The 20,918-nt window shown below is 36.2% G+C and overlaps 2 protein-coding genes and 1 pseudogene across 5 annotated transcripts; 2 read left to right on the top strand and 1 right to left on the bottom strand.

The window, feature by feature from the left end:
- Positions 2,528-5,379, top strand: LOC104770907 (RNA-directed DNA methylation 4-like). Of its 4 annotated transcripts, none has more exons than XM_010495378.2 (10): positions 2,528-2,757; positions 3,176-3,297; positions 3,423-3,503; positions 3,593-3,696; positions 3,791-3,865; positions 3,970-4,011; positions 4,137-4,270; positions 4,376-4,567; positions 4,655-4,728; positions 4,974-5,379. In XM_010495378.2, exons 2-10 carry the CDS (start codon positions 3,189-3,191, stop codon positions 5,243-5,245), a joined length of 1,083 nt encoding a protein of 360 aa, XP_010493680.1. In that variant the 5' UTR covers positions 2,528-2,757; positions 3,176-3,188; the 3' UTR covers positions 5,246-5,379. The 4 variants fall into 4 exon arrangements, with proteins under 4 accessions (XP_010493680.1, XP_010493681.1, XP_010493682.1 ...); XM_010495379.2 differs by having other exon boundaries at positions 3,179-3,297; XM_010495380.2 differs by having other exon boundaries at positions 2,529-2,757; positions 3,423-3,494.
- LOC104770906 lies at positions 5,497-6,402 on the bottom strand (annotated as a pseudogene).
- LOC109131294 (defensin-like protein 147) lies at positions 10,408-20,471 on the top strand. The gene is made up of 2 exons (XM_019242052.1): positions 10,408-10,468; positions 20,250-20,471. Exons 1-2 carry the CDS (start codon positions 10,408-10,410, stop codon positions 20,456-20,458), a joined length of 270 nt encoding a protein of 89 aa, XP_019097597.1. The 3' UTR covers positions 20,459-20,471.

Raw genomic sequence — 20,918 nt, forward strand, 5'->3', positions numbered from 1 at the left:
TTATTATATAAAGTTGGGTTTTGAAAGTTAGTAATTAACAAGATTTTGACATGTGTCAAGTTATCAATCTCAGATTTTGACATGTGTAAAAGGTAATATTTAATTGGAAGAATTTGACTACAATAAAAATAAAATATTTTGTTATAAAAATATTAATGTAAAAAGATAATTATCAAAAATTACAGAAATTATAAAAATACAAAGTTTTTTAAATAATTATAAGAATAATATATATATACATATATATTTCATAAAATTTGAAATTATAATATTATTTTCTTATTTTTAGTTTTAAGTTATTAATTCTAAAAAAATTGAAAAAGGGATTAAGAAAAATATACAGTTAATTATTAATTCTAAATTTTTTTGAATACTCACTTCTATATAAAAATAGATCGTCTTATATTTAAATAATTTATTTAAAAATACTGCTTTCAACTTTGTTTAATTGAGAAATTTTTTTTAATGAGAAGGTAAATTATTTATTTTTTTTTAAACCAAACTTTTCTCATACTTTCTCATTTTTCAGTTGGGAATATGTAAGATTAATATGTTGACCCAAAAAAAAGATTAATATATGCGTTTTCTTTTCCAAATATTGTATTTTAAAGTTTTATTGTAGTATTTTTTGATTGTTTTATTTAATATATATTTTCATCTTTAAATTATTTGGGATTTATATATTACCGTGCTTATAATTTTCTATTGTTTCTTTAATTATGTCAAACCTTGATTAGTTGGTCATAAACCTTTCTTTTTTTGCAAACATAATTGTTAGCATTATTCATTCAATCCCAAAGGGAGATAACGAATAAAAGCGCATCAACCTAATGGATGGATAAAATAGGCTAATCAAACACAAGCTTACAACAAACATAGATAGATAGATTGAAAAAACATAAATCATTGTTGATAGATCCATAGGAGCTCAAAGACTGTGACACCCTGGTTTGCGGAAATGTTTAATATAATTGATTTGGCCACATCACCAAAATGCACTTATTTTTCGGTTAAGGGTCCTGAGAGAACTTCATGACAGGTGACCTTCCTGGAAGCGATTGTCAGAACTGTGCGAGTGAGGACAAAACACATGAAAAGATAATTTTTTGATTTGTAGGGTCGGTCAACAAGTTTTTAAAGCCTCATAGAAACCGGCCATCTAATATGGGTGAGTCCACGGGCTGGAAATAGATGTAGGGTCCATTTAGGAAGGTGAGTCCATGGACTGAGAGTGAACATGGGCTCACTAAGCAAGGTGGCGATTGAGGCGTTATAGAGACATAGGCTACATCATGGTGTGTCAAAAACACTTCTACAAATACATTGAGAAATTTAACATTAGTTACTATCAAAAGATTTTGTGACGATATAAATTTTTTTTACTTTTATTGGTTGTCGGAGCAATCTATTTTGAGATAGTAAAAAGACGTGAACATGTTCTCTCCACACAGGAGGAGGGCAGAACCGAGGTTCTCTCTATGATGGAGAAGGTTGGACAAAAGGTTATCTCCCCAAGGGAGAAAGGCAGAGCCAAGGTTCTCTCCATGGTTGAAGAGGTTGGACGCAAGGTTCTCTCCATAAGGGATGAGGCTGAGCTGAGGTTTTCTCCATGGAGATCATACATTATTGTGATGATACATATTGATTATTATATTATGTAATATATTTTTTTATTCAACCAATAATTATATTAATTAAAAAACTATGTAGAAGTGAAAGTAAAATAGTTGGCTTAATGTGTTCATATAGATATTTTCTAGGTGGGTGATAAGGAATATATTTGTAACATAGAGTATATTTAGATGTAAAAATGCACTTTTAATAGTAACATACATAAAAGATTTGTAAATTGATATAAATCGGTGTATTATAAAAAAAATTATAAATAACGGACAATAAATTTTAATATAATTTATAAAACTTTAAACCCGTACATCGGACGGGTCCTTATCTAGTATCTATATACACATACATATCATAATAATAACAAAAGAAAACATTAGTATGGATCAACTGAAAGTTTAAAACTTCAAAAATTAAAAGGATTATATACACAACAACAAAACTGTATATTCCAAAGTGTCTAATTATAAATAGATTAAACAAACTAAATTACAATGTCACAATATAGTATATATATATAATTTAAAAAAATTAAAAAATTTCAAATACTATTATCTATAAATTGCAAACCAAATAGACACGTAAAAAATCTGTATATTTTATACTACATAAAATTTAATTAATAATATGATATCCTAACTTTACTATAACACGATACACCACAAACATACTACTTATGCACTACATAATATATTGAGTTAACATATTGTTCACTTAAAATTTATAAAACAGTACTTAAATTATTTTAAAGTTCAAAATAGTCCCGCACGTAAATATCTAGTTTATTTTACATAAAATCAACATGTTCGTTTGAATAAAATCAAAATGATTGAGAAGACAAGACTTTTAGCGGATCCGACCACTCGTTCGATTTCTGGTCGAGCTCAATCCGGTTTATCTGATGGAATTCAATCCGGTCGATCACAAAATTATGGAAAACCGAACAACAAACTAAACGGCGTCGTTTTCTTTTGTAGTCTGTAATAAAAAAACGCAGCTAAATTCTTCGACCTCTCTCATTCCCACCATTAGCATTAGGGCTCTCTCTAAATTTCTCAGTCTTTTTGTAGAGCTCAACTCGAATCAATCAATCAATCAATCAATCAAAAAACCAAAAACCTCAACGAAAAGAGGGTAAGTTTCTCTTCTCTCTCTACCTGATTCTTCAAGTAAATTTCAAAACTGGAGACCTCCATGAGCTGTCTATAACAACGATTCCAGCTTAATCTAGCTGCTTCTACAGTGCTGAATTGTGGGTTTTTTTGTTAGCCGTTTTTATAGAGAGTAGTGTTCGTTTCTAACTGGTGAAGCGATAAAAGCATCAATCTTTTTGTGTGTCTATGTGATTACTAACACTGTACAATGGAAGTTGGAACCTTTGACCTTATTTTCTTTAAAATTCCCAATTCAGTCGTAAGCACAGTAAGATTGTTCTTGGTTTAAGCCTGAGTGTGGATGGTTTCTCTTTCCATATGGGTTGCTGTATCTCCAGATTCCTTTCTAAAAGAATGATAATTTTATAGTAGTTGAGTTTTGGTTTCTTTATGTTTAGCAGCGGTTTCACTATGGATGCGGTGGGTGAAGGTTCTTCTACTCAAAAGAATGAGGTAGGAGAGAAGCCTGTGATTGTTAGAGTTAAGCGAAAAGTTGGACAGTCTTTGCTCGATGCTTTCTGTAAGTTTCGTCTCTCTCTCTCTCTCTCTTTGCTGGATGTGCTCTGTTTTGATCTTTGGTAGTTGATCTCTCTGTTTGTAGCTATTGTGTGGACGGTGAAAAACTGATATTGTTTTGGCATTTAGGGTTGGAGATAAATGAAAGACCACTCAAACGGCAGACTCTGGCTTTATCACAGCTTTCTATTTCTAATTCAGGTGAGAGAGGTAATATACTATATTATCTCTGGATCTTTGTGCTTATGTGATTATGGTTTGGACTCTGTGAAACTTCAGTATTGTTTATGTGGATATAGGTTCTTCTGTGTCAGAGGACGTGAAACCAAAGAAGGTGCTAGTGCGGCATTTGGAGACAGTCACGGACTATGATACCACGGCTGACATTATCCACTCTTTCTTTGTTAGTGAACTTTCTTATTCCGGTTGAGTTACAAACCCTGCACGTTATTGTTGTTGTTTGTTTGTTCTGATAGTCATCATTTTGTGTTCTGCAGGAGTCTGATCTTAATGACAAAAGTGGCAGTAAAGTAAAGTTTGACGAACGGAAAATTTCATTCAAGAAAGACAATGTACATTGTTTTTGTTTTAAGAACTCTTAGTCCTAATTCAAGATTCTCAAACTCTTGAACTTTGTTCGTATGATGGTTTAATTCCTTTTCGTTTTGGCCTGTAGAGAAAGGATCAGCGCCTGACCAAAGCTGTACAACTGCAACAGGTATCTGCCTATTGGTCAAACAGTTTCTCTGAGATAAACATCTTAGGAGAAGATCTAATACCATTTTTAGATAACTAACTTGAGACTTCGGTAATAATTTAATCAAAATTTCCACTATCTGTTAGATTGCTGCAGAGAATGCTCGGTTTGAGCAGATATGGCGGAGTAGGAAGGGAAACAAGGAAGGTATCCATGATAGGTGTCATTTCTATGACATTCTTCGTGTTGATGCTGAAGAAAGACGAGACACTGCACAAGAGTAAGTTCCCTAGTATGTGTATTTGTAATTGAGATCTCAGATTCAGAAGTAGTTTAGCTGTAGTTTAAGAATCACGGTATTTAAAGTTGCACTCTTGTTCCGTAGGGTTACTTCCTTGGAGGACCAGAAAATGCTCGCTAGTTTCTTGCCTCTTCTCAGAGAGTGTATTCCAACAGCAGCTGAAGAGATTGAGGCTGATATTCATTCTAGTCGCACTGAAGAATATGTTTATGACTATTATGCTGTGAACGATGAGATGGATGTCAGCGAAGATAGTTGCAAGAGCCAGTTTCCTCTGTGCGTATTCGTTTTCCCGAGGACTACTTCACTTTGTCTCTTGTGTCACCTGCTGCTAATATGAGTTGTTGGGTCTTTTTTTTTCAGTGTCATAGTCGAGGATGAAGATGACTTCTGCGATGGACCTGATGAATCAGACTACGACTCTGATGATTCAAATGGTACACTTTTTAACCATCCATATGTTCATATCCACTCTTATTTAACTAGAATTTCGTAGTTCTTGTTCTGTGGCGTTTGCTTTTCCAGCGCTCTTAGATATCTTTTTTTTTATTATGAGTTAAACATTGAGCAGTTATCACTGGCATTGTTGAGCATTGATGGTTGTGTACTGTGTGACATAGAAACCGGAAGTCAAGAAAGAAGTAGTACTTACTTTTTTTTTTTTTTAATTTGCGTGACTCAGCTGAAGAGCACCCAAAGAACGATTACCCAGATGAGATCTCTGAAGACGAGGAGGAAGAAAAAAAAGAAGATGATGATGATGATGATGATGAAACAGATGAAGAAAAGAGTGAAGCCTCTGATGAATCAGAAGACGAGGAGACTGCAGAAAGACATGTGAGAAGGGTCCTTGGAGACGACGAGTTTGATGATTATGAAGATTATGGAGAGGATGCGGATGGTTATGGGGACAGCGATGATGAGTTCGAGTCTAGTAAATGGTCTTACCGATGAGTTTTGTGTACTTAATGAAGATTATGCTTGGGTTATATTCTGATTAAGAGACAGTGAAGACCATTAGTGTAAGGCTGTGGAACAAAATTGTGCCTCCACTTTTAAACAAACGTAACCAAAAGTTGACACCTCCACGTCTGATCAATCATGAAATTAGATGGTGATATTGTTTATATTAATAGGGATGACATATTTCTTTAGGATAAAGAAATTAAACATACAGTATAAGATCCAATTATTTGTACGCATGATGGAATCCCGAAGACCAATTACTTGTTTACATCTTATAGAAGAAACAAGGAAAGAGCATACTCTTTCTTTGGATTCAGACTTATTCTTGTATTAGATTTTGTGACTATGGCGAGAGACGAACAGAGGAAATTTTACCAACATTAGGACCGGTTTTAGCCGGATCAAGAGGGAAGTAAAAAGGATACAACTCGTACCGGACATAGCAACTACTATACAAAACACGACAACCCTTCTTGTTGTGGCAAGTTGTCATGAAGCTCCCGACAGCAGTCGCAAAGCACTGAGCGCAATCCAACTCGGATAAGTCCCTCGTGCATTGGACCAAACCGTTTAGTGTCGCAAAAGGTGTCAGCTTTTTCTTACCTTTACCTAAACCTTGACTCTTAGGCAAAACGGCCTCAGACCTTATTTTGTCAAAGAGTGCCCCAAGCTCATTATCGAACGTTTTGGGATCGGTTTCGGTTACGTTAGCAACGTTGTAGTATATAAGACCAGCGCCCGTATCAAGTTTCCCTATGAAATTCTCTTGGCTGTAACGTAAGAAGCAGAAATCGTACAAGATTCGTGAGTCGGATTGGTCAGGACAGACTTCGCGGATTTTCTTGGCCGCGTCTTGGATGCACGTCGAGCAATCGGTCTTGCTGATGTCTCCTCTACATTGAGCAAGTCCATAAACTTTCTCTTTGTCGTTGTAACTTGAGGAAGTTGTGGTCATGAAACCTTGCGAAGGAGTCTTTGAGACAAGGGTAGCGAGAAGAGAATCGATGTTCTTGGAGACTTTGCTGCTTGCTGAGATGTTTGAATTTTTGTTGCAAAGATCCCATATTGAATCTGCTGCAGCTACATACAAGAGCCAATAGAAGGAAACACTTCGCAACTAATGTCTTCATTATTATTTTTAATAAACTTTATCCTTTGTTTTGAGGTTTATCTCATGACTTGTGTTTACTATAATGGGAAGAGCCTGATTTTATAACCAAAATTTTATCAATTCTAGAACGTGATATCTTTAGAAGTCGGTCAAAACGCATATCAATCAGCAAGTTGGAAATTATTGTTTATGAATTTAAAAGAAAATACAAAATTTAATTTGTTGACCGAGTAGACTCTATATGCAGCCAAAAACCTGTGAGTTATGACCAATCAAATCAGGAGATAAACATTATAGTTTGGTCAACTTAACCTTGCCCTCTCGCTAGACTTCGGTGTTTTGTAAAATTTATTTATTGTCTGTGACAAATAAGATTTTGAAAAGATAATAACTTAGGTGGAAGATTCCAAAATGGCATCACATGGGGGTCAAAACGAATGGAGCAGAAATTGTTGACTGTAGGTTAGTATGTTATTGCTTCTTCTATATATTCAAAACGTCAACGTTAACGCCAAAGTGGCGCAACATCGACCACTTCTCTCTTTAAAAGTCTTTCATGACTCATGAGTCATGATTAATATATAATATCCCTACCACTGAAAGATGATGGTTCTATTTTATTTGGGTTGACTTCCGGTTGTTTAATTTGTGATAAAAATAGAACAATTTTTATAAATATCGCTAAATTATATATATATTTTTAATTATTATTATTTTGTATTTCAGAAAATATCAGGGAATGTTGGCGTTTTAGTACGTTTATGAAACATAATTATTAAATACATACAGGTACTATTTACAATCGAAAAAGTGGGTGGCTGTGAGATAGGGGAGAGTAGAGATAGAACATAATGGTGGGACATAGGAGATTGGTAGAGATTACTAGTTAGTCCTACGTGGGTTTTTGGTTTTGTTAGAGGAGAGAGAGAGGGTGGAACCCGAGGAGAAGGAGAGAGGGTGGAAGCAGAGGGAATTTTATGGGCTGAATCCAGTGTACTTATAATTGGGCTTAATTTCTTGGCCCGTTTTATTGTTATCCGTACTCTAAAATATGTGTACGGATAGTATTAAGCCAATTATTACTCGTACTCTTCTATAAATGTACGGATTGTATTGTCTGTACATTTTGGTGTACCCATAAATATGAGTACACTTATAATCTATCCCGTACATATATTTATTTGAAAACATATATATGTGTACTCTCATATTAGTTTACGGGTTGAAAACTATGTACAACTGAGTTATTGCTATCCGTACTCCGAAATATGTGTACGGGTAGTATTAAGCCAATTATTACCCGTACTCTTCTGTAAATGTACGGATTGTATTGTCTGTACACTTTGGTGTACCCATAAATATGAGTACAGTTATAATCTATCTCGTACACATATTTATTTGAAAACATATATATATGTGTACTCTCATATTAGTGTATAGGTTGAAAACTATGTACAACTGAGTTATTGCTATCCGTACTCCAAAATATGTGTACGGGTAGTATTAAGCCAATTATTACCCATACTCTTCTATAAATGTACGGATTGTATTGTCTGTACACTTTGGTGTACCCATAAATATGAGTACGGTTATAATCTATCCGTACACATATTTATTTGAAAACATATATATGTGTACTCTCATATTAGTGTACGGGTTGAAAATTATGTACAACTGAGTCATTGCTATCCGTACTCCAAAATATGTATACGGGTTGTATTAAGTCCATTATGACATATATATGTGTACGGGATAGATTATAACCATAAATGTGAATCCATAAAAACGAAGATTTTGGATCTATTATAACCCATACTCTTCTATAAATGTACGGATTGATGTAACCATATATGTGTGTATAGTTATAATATATCTCGTACACATCTCTATTTAAAGGCATTATTTTTATATATCTGAAAATTTTTAGAAAACAAATTTTAATTAGGGTATTTTATATTTTTATAATTAATAATATTTCCAATTTTGGAGGTTATATACTTCAGTTGCATGTAGTTCAGTAGAAATAGAGACAGCTCAGTTGGTTAGTAATCTGTTTGCATTGTTAGACATCACTAGTTCAACTTCCGTAGAGTCCATTTTGTGCATTTTTTTTAATTTTATTAATGAAGGGCAAAATCGTCAATTTCAGATCTCTTCTCCACTCTGAACCTGCAGCTCTAATTCATGGCCGTCGGTCAATAAATTACTTGTTTTCCATCGATTTCTTCTTTATTTCAACTGTTTCTGATAACTAAATGTTAAACCCAACATCAAGCAAAAAAAATATATCATTTATCAATGAAAAATATATCATTTATCAATGAAAAAATTATTATTTTTTCATTTTTTCGATTTTACTTCCGATTTGGGTAAAATCTCGGAAGAGTCCCGCTCCCAAGCGATTGATCGGTGCCTCAACGACCGTGTTTTTAAACATGAAGTCAATTTAAGAAAACAAACATCAACTTCACAGAGATGGGAGAAAACTAAAATCATTTTGTTTTGTTTTGTTTTTTGGTTTTATCGATAAACATGTCTCAATGGCAAGTTGTGTAAATATCAAATGTTTGTGAGGGTCAGAGAGTCTTGTAAACAGTGGTCACATGGATTTTGCTAATAATAAATAGTGAATGTACTAGTTTGATAATTATGTTTCGAAAACGTACTAAAACGCCTAATATTCCAAAATATTATTACAATTGTAATGACCGATCTTAGCTTAGTAAAAATTGTAATGATTGATGTAAACCCTAAATCTTTAAATTATTAACTTTATAAAAATCATTTCTAATGTTTGTGATATTTTTATACTAAAAAGGTTTGTAATGGTATTGTCAACAAAAAACTAATTAATGATGGTATTTTTGGACTATAATAGAAATTTTTGGTTTATTGGTATTTTAAAGTATATATCTTCTATTATTAATTAATATATATATATATATATATATATATATATATATATAATGTTCTTGCAGACTATTATATTTAAACATTTTGGCAATTTTTACGAGAAGAAAAATTTGTTACATAACGCAGATTGGAAATAAAATAGTCGTTGTATTCTATGTTATATAATTCTGCACAAAAAAAAAAAATTACTGACAAAATTAATAAAATTCTAACAAAAACTTTCTTATTCAACATCAAAAATATAAAACCAAATCTAAAAAAGGATATACACCATGATTTCAAAATTAAATGAAAAATACTCATTGGTTTTGATGGTGTTTACGGTCTAATATGAAAATTGTTGTTGCGCCTTGAATATGGGAGCTCTTGCAAACCATGGATTGACATAACAGGTCTTCAACATACGCCTAAGACCAAAGAAACAAAATCCATTTGGGATTTATCGTTTATGTTAGTCCGGTCAGATAAAAATAATTTCGTCGATCTACAGGTTCATGTGTGTGTAAATGATGTTGGGAAAGAGTATGAAAGCCTCTGGTTGATAGGTAGAATCTCATGGTTTCTAGATATAGTGTTGGATCTCACCAAAGTAAAGCACATGGAAAAATTTCATTAGCAGAAGTATCTTATTTTCTTTATGGTTCAGAAGAATGGATCGATTCGCGCGCGTTGTAGCTAGGATTGACTGGATGAGCTACTTCATTGATTGCTAATAAATATATACTAGATGGCAAGCAATCCAAATATCATTAACTAAGCTAACATCAATCATTACAATCTTTACAGAGTTTCTAAAAATTCCTAGAAAACTTTCAAAATATCTAAAAAGCACAAACTATAGTTGTATAAAACATTTCATCGCTTTTGTTCGAACTAAACATTTTAGTAAAAAATGACCGGGTCTAAAATTTAAACACAACAACAGATGAGAAAAAATGAATTGACTAAATCAAGATCCTTTTAGATCGGAATTAAAGAAGGGAGTAAGCTCAAAGTAGACATGTTTTGTGTGAAACACATCCATTTTCTTCCATACATATATATATATATATATATAAGTAACATTTCTTATTAGTTATTTCTCTATAAATTTTTGAAGATTATCCATTCATTTTTATCATCGTGGATGAAAAAGATCCTTCAATTCTCTTTTACCGTTCTTACTATCTTCATCGAACTTATGTCAGGTTAGTATATACATTTCAAAATATCGTAATATATTATATATAATCGTTTTACAAAAAAGTAAATTTTAATCATAAAGTTCAAAAAATTGTACCAAAATTAGTTTTCTCTAAAGAATTCCACAATATCAAATTTAGCACTTTCATGTCAAATTCATATAAGATCTAGAATGATCAGATATATGAACTAATCTCATAAGGTATAATTAAACCTTTCTTTAACCTATATTGGGTAATTCTTTAATATATTGAATATGTGGTTGTGGTTCATAATAAAAAATTTATTGTAATATAAAGTGACTCAACAAATTTCCATTGCTTTATGTCATCATAAACTCTTTGTGTTCATGCTGCAAAGATGAGGCTGTTGTTACTTATATCATCACATGAGGCTGTTGGTTTGAAATAGGCAAGACTGCAGTTTTTTAGATTCTTCTGCATGACTGACTCGTACACACCCATGTCATACATCTTCAGCTTCTCCAACCGTTTGGTATATTGTGCGCTGTTGTAACTCTTTGCAACTTTCCAGAATAATTTCTTCATGTCAGCTCTATGTGGATGATTCTTCTTTAGGTTAGCATATATGTGTCTTGCGCACATACGATGCTCAATCTGTGGTAGTAGCTGAGAAACAGCGTTCAATAAGCCCTGCAACCATCAAACAATTGAGTTATAACCTGAGTCTGAAATATTCAGAATCATTGCAGCTAGTTATAAGATATACTTACCTTTTGTCTATCTGAAATGATAGTAAAACCAGAACCATCTCTCAGATTCAAATCAGCTTGCAGCTTGCTAAGGAACCACAACCAATTGTCTTCAGTCTCTTTGTCAACAATAGCCCATGCAAGGGGATACATCTGGTTGTTTGAATCTCTTCCAATTGCAGCCAACAACTGACCTTTTGTGTAATACTTGAGAAAGCAACCATCAACGCCAAATATTGGTCGCGAATACTTACACCATGCGTTCTTAATCCTAGCAAAGCAAACATAGAATCTGTAGAAGATATCTAGTCCACCTTCTGTCTCAAGTGTCTCTACCTCCACAGTTGATCCTTCGTTTGAACAATAAGAAATAAAAACAATTTATTAAAGAGTAACTATTACTAATGGCATATCACAAAAACAATTATTTAAGAAAGTGATCTTACTCTAATAGCTCAAGGCTGTAATCTTTGAGTCTTGAGTATTGCTCATCATGCTCTTCTTGTATCATCTCCAATGCTCTTGCCTTTGCTTTCCTACATTGATCACTTGATGCAATCAAGTTCCAACATTTGTGGATTTCTTCTTGAATGCTTTTAGGCATAAGTTTCAGATTCTTTCGGAAATCATTCACAAACAACCTAGCAATAACCTCTTGAGTGATTATCTTACTATACCCACTAACATTGCAGCTGTGATCATCATTAAAAGTTTTTACCATCCACTTTGCAATGTAGTTTCATAACAACAGTAAATCCGCCATGCACATGGTTCTGTCTCTTCTTCTTCTTCTGGCATCTCTCCTTCAGTTGTTTCTGGTCTCTCTCCTTCAGTTGTTTCAGGTCTCTCTCCTTCAGTTGTTTCTGGCCTCTCTCCTTCAGTTCCATCTTCATTTGGATTATCTTCTTTATGTCCACATCCACTTGCACATTTAAGTTCCGATTTATCTTTATCCCATCGCACATATTTGATATTTCTTCCTGTCTTCAACACATAGTCCACTATTTCTTTTTTGAATGCCTCTAAGCTGTCAAAGACTTGTCTAAACTTCAGATCACCACTGCCTTTCACGTATGTAACATACTGTTGCTTATCATCATCTTCCTCACCTGATTCCACTGGCGTTGCATACTCATCATACTCATCATACACATCAACAAAGCCAGCCACATTACTTTCCACTCTTATTTCTTCATCAAACTATTCATCCTCACCAACTATTACTTCTTCATTGGCTTCGTTTCTGATAGGATCTCCCTAGGATAGAAACTCTGATGAAGGCTGTAGACTGATGAATGATGATGAGACTCGGTGATGATGGTGCGGAAGTGGCAAATACGGTGGAGATGATGATGCGAGATCGTGAATATTGAGGGATATGGTGATGATCGAATGATAGAACAATGATTAGATGGAGATAGATTATTTAGGTGGTGATATGGATTGTAACAAGTGAAGAGTTTCTGAATCACAAGGTGTATAGAAACCCAGAAATCAAGAACGCATTCGAGAATTCAAATTGAGAGAAGAAAGTTCACAAAACGTGTTTACAACATACTTCTTCGCTAAAGAACAAAAGAGGCGTAGCTTTGGGTTTTAAACACCCTAGGGCTCGACACTCCAAACAACAAGAAGTGCAAAACTAAAACAACAAGACGTTTTAAGGAAATAAGAAAACAGCAAAACGTCCAAGTGACATGTAGTACTACGGAAGTCACTTTAACTAGTACAGAAGTACATTATTCCCCTTTGGTAATGATTTCTAGATAACTCGACGTAGTGATCCATTTGCCTCATTAAAAACCATGCTGAGAAAACCCATTGGGACAAAACTCAGCTATGGGAAAAAGAGTACAAACTTCACACCTAAGTTACCTAGTCCTCATTACCGGGTGAAGTCTTCAAGGTGGATATGTTGAAGACTTGGATCCTTGGTAGGTTGAATGACCCGTCAACTATGAGTGAATGAGCTTCCTTGGCCATCTCCTTAGCTCTTGAACGAGTGATCCTTCCCACCACCTCCGGTTGCTCTGCAGCCTCTGGCTCCTTGCTTGCCACGATCATATCATCCTCCCCCTCTTCAAAAGGATTTGTCCTCAAATCGGAATCTGCATAATAAGGGAGCAAGTCAGAAACATTGAATGTAGATGATATGGTATACTTACCTTGAAGATCAATCTGATATGCATTGTCATTGATCCTCCTGATGACTTCAAATGGGCCATCAGCTCGTGGTAGAAGCTTGCTCTTCCTCTCTTCTGGGAACCTTTCCTTGCGTAAGTGAATCCACACTAAGTCTCCTTCTTCAAAGATGAGCTCCTTTCTACCCTTGTTCGCATGCTTCTCATATTGCTTGGTCCTTTTCTCTATGTTCTCCTTAGCTTTAGCATGTATCCTCCTCACCTGTTCAGCCTTTTCTTTGCCATCAAAGCTACACTTCACACTTAAAGGTAAAGGGATCAAGTCTAGAGGTGATTGTGGATTAAAACCATAAACAATTTCAAAAGGAGAAAACAGGGTAGCAGAATGCTTAGCGTGATTGTATGCGAACTCAACATGTGGGAGACATTCTTCCCATGATTTGAGATTGCTTCTCACTAAGGTCCTGAGAAGTGTAGATAGCGTCCTGTTCACCACTTCGGTTTGTCCATCTGTTTGCGGGTGACATGTGGTTGAGAATGAAAGCTTGGTTCCTAGTTTAGCCCATAACGTCCTCCAGAAGTGTCCTAGAAACTTGGTATCTCGGTCAGAGACAATTACTTGAGGCATTCCATGCAGGCGTACTACTTCCCTGAAAAACAAGTTAGCTACAATAACAGCATCATCCGTCTTGTGACTTGCAATGAAGTGAGCCATCTTGCTAAACCTGTCAACCACAACAAAAATAGAATCTCTACCATTTCTGGTTCGAGGTAAGCCAAGAACAAAATCCATAGAAATATGAGTCCAACGTTGAGAAGGAATCGGTAGAGAAGTGTACAAGCCGTGAGGCTGTACCTTATCCTTCGCCATTTTGCAGATATGGCACCTAGAACAAACCTTCTCAACGTGTTTCTTCATTTGAGGCCAATAGAAGTGTTCTTGCAGTCCAAGTAGAGTCTTTGACACTCCGAAATGTCCAGCTAGTCCACCTCCGTGAGCTTCTTTAATCAGCAGCTCCCTCATGGATCCTCTTGGTATACACAATCTATCCTTAAAGAACATATATCCATCCTGCCTATAATAGTTTACAAAAGCAAACTTATGGCATTTGCCATAGCTCTCAGCAAAATCAATGTCAGTCTCATAAAGTCCTACTACTTCAGCAAAACCTTCTAACTTAGAAGACAAAGTAGAAATGAGAGTGTACCTCCTGGATAATGCATCTGCGACTACATTATCCTTACCTTTCTTGTACTTAACCGTGTAGGGAAAAGTCTCAATGAACTCCATCCATCTAGCATGTTTCTTGTTGAGCTTCTGTTGTCCTTTGAGATGCTTCAAGGACTCGTGATCAGTGTGAATAACGAACTCCTTGGGCCACAGGTAATGCTGCCACGTTTGAAGAGCCCGAACTAAGGCGTACAGCTCCTTGTCATATGTAGGATAGTTCAATGTCGATCCTCCTAGCTTCTCACTGAAGTAAGCTACTGGCTTCCTATCCTGCATCAAAACAGCACCTATACCCACTCCGGAAGCATCACATTCAATCTCAAAAGTTTTCATAAAATCAGGAAGTAAGAGAATAGGGGCAGAGATAAGCTTCTCTTTTAAGGTTGAAAACGCTTTCTCTTGTGCTTCCTCCCATCTGAATCCTACATTCTTCTTGACAACTTCTGTAAGTGGCGCTGCAATAGTACTGAAGTCTTGCACAAATCGCCTGTAGAAGCCTGCTAGTCCATGAAAGCTCCTGACTTCTGCCACGTTTTTGGGTGTTGGCCACTCCTTGATAGCCTTGACCTTCTCATCGTCCACTCTAACTCCTTCTGCACTGACAACAAAGCCTAGAAAAACAACCTCAGTAGTACAGAATGAACATTTAGAAAAATTAGCAAAGAGGGATTGAGAACGAAGAACATTTAGAACTTGGCGGATGTGTTCTAAGTGTTCTTCTAGACCTTTACTGTAGATGAGTATGTCGTCGAAATACACAACCACAAAGATGCCTATGAACGGTCTGAGAGCATGATTCATTAATCGCATGAAGGTGCTAGGAGCATTGGTGAGACCAAACGGCATGACTAGCCATTCGTAGAGCCCTTGCTTGGTCTTGAAAGCTGTTTTCCATTCATCTCCTTCCTTCATTCTGATCTGATGATACCCACTCTTCAAATCTATCTTTGAGAAGACTGTTGATCCACATAATACATCCAACATGTCATCTAATCTCGGAATTTGGTGTCTGTACTTCATTGTGATATTGTTAATAGCTCTGCAGTCAACACACATCCTCTATGAACCATCTTTCTTTGGTACAAGCAATACTGGTATTGCACATGGACTGAGACTCTCTCGGATATGTCCCTTACTCATCAGCTCTTCTACTTGCTTCTGAAGCTCTTTAGTTTCTACTGGATTAGTTCTGTAAGCTGGTCTGTTCGGTAGAGCTGAACCTGGTACCAAATCAATCTGATGCTCTATCCCACGTATTGGAGGCAAGCCTGGAGGTATCTCTTCTGGAAACACATCCTTGTACTCCTCTATAATCTCTATCATCTCGCGTGGAAGCTCTCCTGCTGACTTAGTACTGGTGAGTGTCTCTTTGTACACAAACATGAATGTGGTCATCTCTGGATCAAATAGCTTGTTGAACTCGCTGTGATTGATGTACAGGCTGTGTGACACTTTTTCTGTATCCTTGTAGTTCATGTGAAGTTGGTCCTTGTAGATTTCGCTGGATGTAAGCGGTAGAAGAGTAACCTTGCGTCCCTTGAACTCAAACGTTTGCTTGTTGGTGTAACCATCATGAAACACTCTTCTGTCGAACTGCCATGGTCTTCCCAAAAGGATATGACTTGATTTCATTGGAATAACATCACAAAGCAGCTCATCCTCATACTTCCCAATCGCTAGTTTCACCATCACTTGCTGCGAAACTGTCAAAGCTCCCTTGTTGTTCAACCACTGTAGCTGATAAGGTCTTGGATGTGAAGTAGTCTTGAGATTAAGCTTCTGTACCATCTCTTCACTAGCTGCATTAGTACAGCTTCCACCATCAACGATCAAGGTGCAGACCTTGTCTTGAACCATACACCGTGTGTGAAATAGGTTCTCACGCTGTCCTCTATCATCTGGGTGAACCTGAACACTTAAAGCTCTGCGTGCTACCAACATCTCTCCCATGACTGCTGGTTCACCTTCTTCACAGAGTTCAGACTCTGATTCACTCTCTGAACTGTCTACTGGCACAATCTCTCCTCCTTCTTGAAGAAGAAACATCTTCTTGTTTGGACAGTCTCTGGAATAATGCCCCATTCCTTGGCATTTGAAACACCTAATATGACTTGTAGAGGTACTACTCTTGGGCTTGAAGTCGATTTTAACCTCCTCTTTGACTGTGGCTGTCACGGGTTTACTGTCCTTGGTGAAGGCGGGTTTGCTGAACTCCCTCGGCTTGGACATGTTAGGCGTGAATGTAGACCTTACTCCCTTTCTCTTGATCTGCGATTCAATCAGCTCTGCCTTATGTACCATTTCTTGCACATCCTCATAGTCCTGCAACTCTACCTTGTCTTGAATCTCTCTGTTTAAACCCCCAAGAAACCTCGACATAACCATGTCTTCACTTTCCCTTAGATCAGCCCTGATCATAAGTGTTTCCAGCTCCTGATAGTAGTCTCTAACAGACTTAGTGCCTTGAATGAGACGCCTAAGCTTGTTAAGAATCTCCCTCTGATAATGTGTAGGCACAAACTTCTTCCTCATCTGCGTGACTAACTGTTCCCATGTAGTGATAGCAGGCTCTCTCTGTCGATGTCTAGTAAGCCCCAACTGCTCCCACCACAACAAAGCATAGCCATTGAATTCGGATATGGCTATCTTCACCTTGTTCAACTCAAAAGTACCTTGAACCTGAAAGTTGGACTCCATCTTCCTTTCCCAGTCTAGATAAGTTTCTGGATCATTGGTTCCATGGAAAGAAGGATACTGAATTTTAAGGTGCTTCAGCTGCTGCCTCAAAGGATCATAATCCCTGCCATGATCTCTGTTTCAGTTTCTCCTCATTGTGTCTTGACTATGATCTGAAACTTCTTCTTCTTCAGAATACTCTCTATCTGACTCAATGTAGATTCGATGCCCAGCTACTTGTTCAGCTCGTTGTGGGCGTATATGATCTCTGCCGGTTCTGCGTTGTTCTCTTTCTGTACCCTGAGTGCTTCTCCTCTGATTGAAACAAGTCTCTCTTCCCCCAGTAGGTGACTTAGCTGTTCTGACCCGTGTATGCTTGGAAGAGGTTCCCGCGTGAGCCTTTCCTTTAGCTAAACGAAGGGCCTCATTAGGACTAGGCGGTTCTGTAGAACTATGTTCTGAAGCACTAGATGCGTGAGCTATGTCCTTGAACTGTTTCTCAAACTTGTTACTGAGCTGCTCCATCTGTTGCTGAAACTGAGTAGACATTAACTTGTTTGCTTCTGCTATTTGCTTAGACATGGCTTGGTTCAAAGCTTCCATAGCTTCTGGAGAAAGCTCCATTGTACCTGCAAATTAAAGAAGAGACTCGCAGTAAGTTGTTCCTTGAATGAGAAAAGCGAAAATAAACTCTAAGACTCGGAATCCTAGACACAAACGAACAAAAAGGAAAATTTCAAACCCTAAAACTAAGCAAGACTCACACGAATACTAAACACACCACAAATCGAAGACACAAAGAGTTAAACAGCGAACCAAAATCAAAGAAATCAACACAAAACTAAATCCTAGACTCACAAAATTCGATCTAGACACAAATGAACAACCAAAATTTCAAACCCTAAAACTAAACAAACGAAATTAAGCAAACAACACAAGAGATTAGGGTTTAGAATCGCTTAGCCTTTGGCACAGAGTTGGCTCTGATACCACATGATAGGATCTCCCTAGGATAGAAACTCTGATGAAGGCTGTAGACTGATGAATGATGATGAGACTCGGTGATGATGGTGCGGAAGTGGCAAATACGGTGGAGATGATGATGCGAGATCGTGAATATTGAGGGATATGGTGATGATCGAATGATAGAACAATGATTAGATGGAGATAGATTATTTAGGTGGTGATATGGATTGTAACAAGTGAAGAGTTTCTGAATCACAAAGTGTATAGAAACCCAGAAATCAAGAACGCATTCAAGAATTCAAATTGAGAGAAGAAAGTTCACAAAACGTGTTTACAACATACTTCTTCGCTAAAGAACAAAAGAGGCGTAGCTTTGGGTTTTAAACACCCTAGGGCTCGACACTCCAAACAACAAGAAGTGCAAAACTAAAACAACAAGACGTTTTAAGGAAATAAGAAAACAGCAAAACGTCCAAGTGACCTGTAGTACTACGGAAGTCACTTGAATTAGTACAGAAGTACATTATTCCCCTTTGGTAATGATTTCTAGATAACTCGACGTAGTGATCCATTTGCCTCATTAAAAACCATGCTGAGAAAACCCATTGGGACAAAACTCAGCTATGGGAAAAAGAGTACAAACTTCACACCTAAGTTACCTAGTCCTCATTACCGGGTGAAGTCTTCAAGGTGGATATGTTGAAGACTTGGATCCTTGGTAGGTTGAATGACCCGTCAACTATGAGTGAATGAGCTTCCTTGGCCATCTCCTTAGCTCTTGAACGAGTGATCCTTCCCACCACCTCCGGTTGCTCTGCAGCCTCTGGCTCCTTGCTTGCCACGATCATATCAGTTTCTGTTATCATCATCACACTCAGCTCCATCGCTATATGGCTCCACAAAGATGTCAATTTGTTTGGTCCACAAACTCGCCAAACACATTTTCTTGAAATTTCCATCACCATTTTCTATTGGTTTGCGCTCCTCTTGTCCTTCAAAAGGATACTTAAACCAAACTCTCTGACCATACAAACTCACTGGAAGCTCATTCATCAAATGTGTAAACAACTCGCTGGGTTTTGCCTCTAAGTACCGAACACCACCACCTTCATAGTAAATCTGTCGACCAGCCTTTACAAATTTCCCACTGTGAAAGCAAGCAAAAGTGATTGGGACCTCCTCAGAACCACTGCATCAAATGTCCACAAATATGATGTTAGAACTCTTTCATTCACACATTTCGTCGAACACATGGTGGACACTATATAATCTTACTAGCTACTCATGTTAATCTGACTATCTAAGACTATAAGAACAATTATATACAAAATATATCAAACTCGCTTGCTCAATTGAACGGAAATTTAAGAAATCTAAGAAACTTTGATTTCAATTCGACTTACCTCATTATCGAACATGAAAATGGAATCCCCTATTTTTGCTCGAACAGACCAAATAAACCCCACAAACTCCTTTTCTCTCACGCTTTCTCTTCTCCTTTCACCTTAAATTCTCTCTTCTCCAGTATCTCGATTTCTCTTCTCCTCTCACTATCTGCCACTCGATTTTAGAGGGAATAAGAACCCTAAATCGAATAAAAATCCCCAATTGACGAAATGATGTCGTTTTGTTTCAGTGTTTACACGCGTTTTTGTGGGCAAAACGACGTCGTCAATCGCTTACGTGTTGTCCTAGTCAGCTCCTGTTAACGGCACAGTAACATCGTCTGACGATTTGTGGATTGTCGCCGGATTTTCATAGTTCATGTAGGGAATTCAAATTTTAGTATAATCCATGGGGGCACAGGCAAAATAGAAAGTTTCATGGATGCACGTGATAAAGTGACATAGTTTGGAGGGAAAATAAGCCGTTTTCCCTGTAGAGATTGGTGATCCGTATTTTTAATGTAAATTTATGTGATACTTTTAAATTACTTTTGTACAATATGTTTTTGTTTAACATTATGCGGGAAAGACTTCTCAAAACAACTTTTAGATGGAAATAATATTTTCTTTTTTAATTATCAAAATTAAGATTTATATTTAAAGTATTGATAACAGGAGTGATGGTGAATGCGATGCTAAAAAGAAGGAATCGATGTATCGAATTTCCAATTAACACAAAAATGGGGCTATGTGTTATTCAAGATTGTGAGTTTGTGTGTAAGAAGAGGAGTAAAGGGTTAGAGGGTATATGCTCGAAGTATAATGCCCAAGGAAAAGACCCTAAACAATGCAACTGTTGTGGATTATGGCCTCCTCTTTCATAATGTGGTTACTAAATTATTTACAATGAAATTCATATCATATATATGATGAGTTCAATAATAAAATAAGAAAATAATTTATAAGGTTTGTGTTTAGTAATAAAATAGAAAATAATTATAAGGTTTGTGATTCTTATTAATGAGAAAAATTATATTGTTCTTAAACTTCACCTAATAAATGAAGCTAGAATTGTGCTTAAGGCTTCCAACAATGTTTAATTGTTTACATTCTTTATCCATGTCTAAATATATGTTTTACTTAACTAGGATTTAATCCCGTGGTACACCACATGACAATTATTTAGTTTTATTTATAATGATGTTTGATTTTAACGGTATCCAATGTAGTAATAAAATTATATCTTTTTAATTTAGTATTTTTTTATATATAAGCGGTGATACAATTATTATTAAAGTATTATAATTTTATCAGGATAAAACACTAAAATTATGAAATATAACT

The sequence above is a fragment of the Camelina sativa genome, chromosome 20, assembly GCF_000633955.1.
Source record: "Camelina sativa cultivar DH55 chromosome 20, Cs, whole genome shotgun sequence".
Lineage (NCBI taxonomy): Eukaryota > Viridiplantae > Streptophyta > Magnoliopsida > Brassicales > Brassicaceae > Camelina > Camelina sativa.

Excerpts from the sequence above, each read along its gene's own strand:
- LOC109131294 (XM_019242052.1), top strand. The coding sequence starts at position 10,408 with ATGAAAAAGATCCTTCAATTCTCTTTTACCGTTCTTACTATCTTCATC. Across the intron at positions 10,469-20,249 it reads CTTCATCGAACTTATGTCAG|GAGTGATGGTGAATGCGATG; the intron begins GTTAGTATATAC and ends TATTGATAACAG.
- LOC104770907 (XM_010495378.2), top strand. The coding sequence starts at position 3,189 with ATGGATGCGGTGGGTGAAGGTTCTTCTACTCAAAAGAATGAGGTAGGA. Across the intron at positions 3,866-3,969 it reads TTTCATTCAAGAAAGACAAT|AGAAAGGATCAGCGCCTGAC; the intron begins GTACATTGTTTT and ends TTTGGCCTGTAG. Across the intron at positions 4,012-4,136 it reads AAGCTGTACAACTGCAACAG|ATTGCTGCAGAGAATGCTCG; the intron begins GTATCTGCCTAT and ends ACTATCTGTTAG.